This window comes from Chenopodium album, chromosome 18 (assembly GCF_948465745.1).
Source record: "Chenopodium album chromosome 18, dcCheAlbu1.1, whole genome shotgun sequence".
Lineage (NCBI taxonomy): Eukaryota > Viridiplantae > Streptophyta > Magnoliopsida > Caryophyllales > Amaranthaceae > Chenopodium > Chenopodium album.
The window spans coordinates 6,484,469-6,491,097 of record NC_137851.1 but is presented as its reverse complement, the minus strand read 5'-3'; the positions used below and the strand labels follow the sequence as shown (position 1 = coordinate 6,491,097).

At 37.1% G+C, this 6,629-nt stretch overlaps 2 protein-coding genes across 2 annotated transcripts; both read right to left on the bottom strand.

The window, feature by feature from the left end:
- On the bottom strand, positions 1-921 carry LOC145591666 (uncharacterized). Its single transcript, XM_081648177.1, has 2 exons — positions 906-921; positions 1-614 (listed from the first exon to the last, which is right to left on the bottom strand). Exons 1-2 carry the CDS (start codon positions 919-921, stop codon positions 1-3), a joined length of 630 nt encoding a protein of 209 aa, XP_081504303.1.
- Positions 922-2,503: 1,582 nt separating this feature from the next.
- Positions 2,504-4,629, bottom strand: LOC145591665 (PKS-NRPS hybrid synthetase cheA-like). Its single transcript, XM_081648176.1, has 2 exons — positions 2,982-4,629; positions 2,504-2,526 (listed from the first exon to the last, which is right to left on the bottom strand). Exons 1-2 carry the CDS (start codon positions 4,627-4,629, stop codon positions 2,504-2,506), a joined length of 1,671 nt encoding a protein of 556 aa, XP_081504302.1.
- Between the last annotated feature and the right edge of the window lie 2,000 nt (positions 4,630-6,629).

Sequence of the window (6,629 nt, the reverse complement as noted above, 5' to 3'; positions counted from 1 at the left end):
CTAATTTGTAGCTAAAGTATGCCATGTTGCTATCCGACCTACATATCGTTGATCCCAGTCTTGCACACTAAAATCGCGCACGTCGTACCAAAAACCTGCTACAGGAGGGACTAGAAAATTAGGTGACATGTCCAATCGAACATAGTGATAGTTTGCCACTTTGAGGAGTGCAAACTCCCTATATGGGCCCGTGGCAGTGGACGGGGCACTCCATGGTAGCACAGTGATGCATGGATACACACCTATTCCATCTACGCCAGCACCGAAAAGCATAATGGCAGTGTTGAATAGGTTAGCGATCGGAAACAAGTCCTGAAACACTACCATCCAATGTTCACTTGTGCATCTCCCACCAGTCCATCTGATACGACGAACCTCGTTCTCCAGTTGATCAACATAAATTTGAGAGTAAATGTTAGGATGCGCGGCAACCTCGTTTGCAACCATAGTCCTGGCCAACATCCACTGCTCCTGGTCACCCAAAAAGAAATCTGCAATACATCGAAATCCGCAATTTCCGTCACCTATCGGGTCAAGCCAACCGTCCAAAAACGGCAAAATGAATTTCGGAAAATGATCGACGTATAAAAAATCATCGATGTTCATCTGACTACCTGTAATAATCACCAGGAAAGTATTTTAGCATTATCCGACAACATCCGCACTAATTAAATCCCAAAAGAATTAATAATAATAATAATAATAATAATAATAATAATAATAATAATAATAATAATAATAATAATAATAATAATAATAATAATAATAATAATAATAATAATAATAATAATAATAATAATAATAATAATAATAATAATAATAATAATAATAATAGCAAGTAACAACAACAACAACAACAACAACAACAACAACAAAAACAATAATAATAATAATAAAGCATATACCAGAAGGCGTTTCCATGTTTACTGATGATTGTGATCGACCACGTCCGAAGCTAGATGTAGAAGTAGCATGACCCCTACTGTAACACCCCCAAATTACTCTCTAATATTTACAATAATAATAATCCAACTTTAGGGAGTAACATGGGAGTATTACCGCCACGTGATTACGTAAGGCTTAACAGAGTTTTGCAGCGGAAATAGTACTACTTTCATTAATGATAATAATAGTAGTAATAATAGTTTGATACACTTTCAAAGTAACTATACTACTAATGCTATGTTTATTAAGTTAAACTGGGTGATCACCGCCCATCGTTCCCAATGCAGCACATAGTTCACGTTGTCCGACCGCCATCACCTATCTACTCATCAAAATGATAAGTAGGGCCAAGCCAAAACAAAACAAATACGTATTAGCCAAAATGCTAAGTACATACAAATGCTAGTCATGTAAAATCAATTTAATGAATTAAACATGTTTTCGAAGAGATTCAACTTTAATAAATCATACTTTATCCAAACCATTGATGAATAGAAATTCATATATAAAAACTTGTCAAAGAACCAATTTCCGAAATAAACAACTTTCCAAAGATAATTCCGAATAGGATGGATCAATCCTCATTTTCGTAAATCATTTTACCACCTAAGTGTGCACACCCCCCAAGCTAGTAACTCCTTACATAGTGCTATCAAGGGGAAAGACTAGGTCATACATAGTCCATAGTCTTCAATTTTATCTCCACATAGTGGGAGTCATAAAAATCCAATATATATCTTTGATAAATCAACCTTCCAATTCCCATGTATGGGATTTCAACACTTTAAAATGAATTTGAAGTCAAGTATGTGCATAAACAACTTTTAGAACATTGAAATTATTTCCAAAGATTAAACAGTAAAACATTTCACAATATTCATTTCATAAACATTCATAAATCCTTGTTCAACATTCAAACATATTTCATCATTCAAAACACAAAACACATTTGTATAAAATCACTTATTTAAAGATCTAGCCACGAGTACGTACCTTGATCTTTTGCAACAAACACAAATTTCTTAATCTCAAACTTGCAATTCCCCCTACAAGGAAACAATAATCCTAAATAAAAAAACTCTTCAACCCATGAACATTAAACCATTAAATAACGACCCTAGACTAGTTGTGCATGAACAATTATATTGACTCTTTACAACTATTCACCTAGATTTACTACCATGAATTATCTCCTAAATAAACATTATATGGAGTAATAAAATCAAATATAAAACCTTATAATAATAAATTGAAAATAAATATTAGTTTTAGAATACTAACCGCAAAACAACCTAAAGTAGAAAGGTTCACGTTGAAAAGGAGGAGTCAGATCTTGCAGAGGCCATATCTCATAGTATATAACTCCGAATTGGGTGATTCTTGAGCCTAACCTCAAGGATTTTTCGAGAAGAACAACTTTGTCTCAAATATCAAAATGCTAAAAATGAACAGAAGTGACTGAAAAATGGCCTGGAACATATACGGGATGAAGAAGTACGAAAATGGGAGGAAGAGAGAAGAAAGAAAGATGGAGCTTTGAGGGCAAGAGACTTTTGGCTTAAAATGGCTGAACTTTGGATCCTATTTATAGAGTTTGAGAGCCCTATTGACATCATGTATGATGTCAACAACTTGGGGGTCAAGGAAGTTTATGAGGTCATGTTATTGACATCATGTATGATGTCAACAACTTGGAGGCCAAGTATTCAAGTTTGTAAGAGAAGTTTGTGACTTTGGTCATGCTTTAGGAGTAAGAAATGGACTTGGGTCCTTTGACTTGGAGCAAAGAAATACTCAAAGTAAAAATATGATTTTCGAGTATTACATTTCCGACTTAACTCATACGTATAAAAATTTTTATAAATGTAATTATTATTTCCGTAAAATTATATATTGATAAGTTAAATAATGCTATTGTATTATCTAAATACATATTTATATTTTTAAAATAATTTGGAAGGAAATCGAACATTATTAAATTAATAAATTTGATTAATATAATTAAACGGGTTTAAAATATGGGGTATTACACCTACTTCGGCCGCGACCTCGCCCACGACCACGACTACGGCCGCCCGGAATATGCTCGAAGCCACTTGGATCACGCCTGGTAGATGAGGACCACTGTTGGCCTTGTGGTCGACCCCTGGTTGTCTCATTTATCTCGGGCTCTTCATAATCTACATCTTCAGGGTAAAGCTCCGCAAACAACACTCGGTTCACACTTCGCACAAAACTGGCATCACGAAGTAGTACCTCATCAACCAGGGATCTAAACTGCGTCGTGTCCTGTTCCAACTCATCCTCAAAGATAGGAATGTCAACACCGTCTCCAATGACTAGGGTTTTCCAAAAAGGATGGACCTGATCCAAATACAACCCCGTACCACCCTGGATCGAGGTGTGTATAGTACATGCGCATGGGAGTCCGTGTGTCATCAACATCGCACAACCACAACGCTCGTACACATCATCAGATAACACTCTCATCCTGTTCACCTCCTGCTTAAGAATTTTGAGAGCATGGAAGGAAATATAGCCACTGAGATTGTGCAAGGGCATTCCCCTGTACTCCACTCCAATTCGTCGTCTGGAGTCCTCCAAATGATGACGAATTTGAATAAGCAAACCCTCAGTGGCGCGGTGTACACGGTTGAAGATAGAATCCATTGACCCTTTGGAGCTTCCGAGCCACTGTTTAAGCACAGAATGTTGACTCTCCACTCTACACGTGTTCACGTTGCCAAAGTGCAGCACCTTATTTGTCCAAGCCGGAATAAACTTGTTCTTGTGCACAAGCCAAGTTTTTTTCACATAATCCACAATGGTATGCCTTGACCTTCCCCAAGTATCCTTCATTTGTTGCAACTCAAATTCATATTCATCCTCAGTTGTCGCATTCATGATTTTTGACCACCTCCCATTCCTAAATTTCTCGGCAGTCACCATGTCTTTCTTACACAAATGGTATACCTTGGCCAACACATCTTTATTGATGTGCCACCTACATAGCAAGTGAGCTGTGTTTGGGAATATCTCTTTCACTGCCTTCATAAGTCCCAACTCTCGATCAGTTAGTATCACCTTAGGAGTCACTTCAAAACCTATATACAACTTCATTTTCTCCAAGACCCACTTGTAACTCTCATAGGACTCTGTCTTCATTAAAGCATACGCGATCAAAAAGTTTTGATTTGTCGGTGTGATCCCAACAATCTCGAAAAACGGCATGTTGTATCTGTTTGTCTTGTAAGTGGAATCCATCCCTATGACATGTGGATATGTTTGTAACATATTCGCCATCTCTGGATGTGCCATAAAGGCGTGGGTGACAACACGTGTGTCGGGGTCAGCAGCTACCCAACTAACGTATTTGCGCTCATTGGCCAAGTGAAGGAACTGGTTGACGACATCTCTCCCTTCACTAGCATCAACCCTAACACGACTTCTGAAATTGTAGATGTGTCTCATGTTAGGGTTCTCAGTGGGAAACGCATCTTTCACTGCCGCCATTATGTGACTAGGTTTAGCACATGCTGAACTCATTTGACTAACCAATTGCTTCGCAGCCGGACTTAGACCACTCACTTGCCGATGACCCTCTCGATATACCATCATTGGGTGGTTATGCAAGCCATGCAAACCTGATGAAGGAATGATTTTCCACCCTTGATCGTCCACCATACATGTGACCTTGATACGAAATGGACACTAACACCCTTTCTTTTCGTGTTTTTTTGTACAGCATTCTCCATATCTCTATCTTCGGCTGTGTTTCTATGGCCACAATCGCACTTAAGATACTTGACCGGTCAACCATCTCGTTGTTTCTTATACGAAGACTTTGTAAGGAAAAAGCCATAACGTATGGAAATGTTTTGTTCCCATTCAAATGCTTCTTCAAAAGTCGGGAAGATCATTGACGTTATAAAATATGAACTGTAGTCGATGCCATCGCCACCATAATCCGGTAGTGATGCCTATTAAACATCCCAACAAAATATTTTTAAAATAATAATCATAATCATAACAACAATTAATAATCATAATCATAGTTATAGTAATAATAATAACAACAAGAACAATAATAATAATAATAATAATAATAATAATAATAACAACAATGAAATAATAATAATAATAATAATAATTAAATAATAATAATAAAAACAATATTAATTAAAAAAAAAACAAACCGGGCAAACCGGGCGGTTAAACCGTGCAATCCGGGCGATCCAACCACGGTCAAACTGCCTGGACTACACGGTTTGACCGTGGTTGGACCGCCCCATTTGCACGGTTTTACCACGGTTTAATCGTCCGGTTTGCCCGGTTTAACCACGGTGGACCGTTTTTTTTGGGCGGTTTGAGTTCCGGCGAAAATAAATTACCTCGCGAAGTGGATCCGGCGGAGTACACGGCCTGCCGCTATCACTTTCCGTCATGTTGGCGCTGGTGGTGACGGTGCAATGGTGGTGACGGGCGGTGGTGGTTGTGTTAGGAGAGAGAGGAAGAAAAGGGTAATGTTGGAAGTTTACATAAAAATGTGGGCGTTGTTTAGCAGTTCACTTTATTTTACACGGACCTTCATTTTTGGGGGTTATAGAGCCTCGATGTTAGTTAAGGATCAGGTCCGTCTCAAATATTCTTGGGGCCCTGTTCTAATCCTAAAAATTGGGCCCTAACGAAAAAAACAGGTGCAATTTTAACTCGTCTATGAAAATCATTTAGATTATAATAATTAATATTACGTACTATAGTTGAATAACAACAATGAATTGAAGCAAAAAAAAAAAAAAAACAATAGTGCAACTAGAATACATAGATTAACAAATTACAAACATATGCATATGTAATTAATAAATAAAAGTGAAAATAAGATAGAAACAACCTATTAGTTCAATTAGCAATTGTTCAAATGCCAAATATTGAAAACCCCATTGCCGCTTATCGTAATTACAGATATACAGATATACAAGTTATTAGGGGTGTCAAAAACTCACCCGACCCGAAAGGTTCATCTAAAACCGAACTGTTTTCGAACTGGTTTAACCCGCGAATTTTTTATCCGAATTCGATCTGGAGTCAACCCGAAGTTAACTCAAAACCGACTTCCCCTGGTAATATATGGTCCAAACCCAACTTGGAATCGACTCATAGTTAATCCGAAACTATTAAGACCCGATAATTCAAGATCCGAATTCAATCTAATCCGAAACAAAATCTACCCGAAACCATTTTGACCCTAAAAGTATCTCTTTTTACCCGATTTATGTATCACCCGACCGCTATTTACCCGACTTGAAACATCCTTTGACCCAACTTAACCCGACCCAAAACTACTCATGATTAATTTTTACCCGACCCTTTTAATTAACTTAATCCAACATTTTTCATGACCATCCTCTCCAACCATTTTAAGTTGTGGGGTTCAAGCTTAGTTATAATTAGGAAAAGTGAGACATACACTATCACATTTACTTATATATCCTTTATTCGTCTAACTAAGCTAACAAACTATAATTAAATCCAAGAGCCCATGATTTCACACATCTAAATATTCTACATTTCTACAACATTGCAAACTAAAAGCTCATGGATGACCAAAAAATTAACGCATGTACATTATTAATAAATTGATATATTGTTTTTTTTTTTTGACAAGAAATTGATATATTGTTAAT

Coding starts and splice junctions, on each gene's coding strand:
- LOC145591665 (XM_081648176.1), bottom strand. CDS start 4,629: ATGGTGGACGATCAAGGGTGGAAAATCATTCCTTCATCAGGTTTGCAT. Junction 2,527..2,981: donor TGGGCGAGGTCGCGGCCGAA/GTAGGTGTAATA, acceptor CTCTATAAATAG/GATCCAAAGTTCAGCCATTT.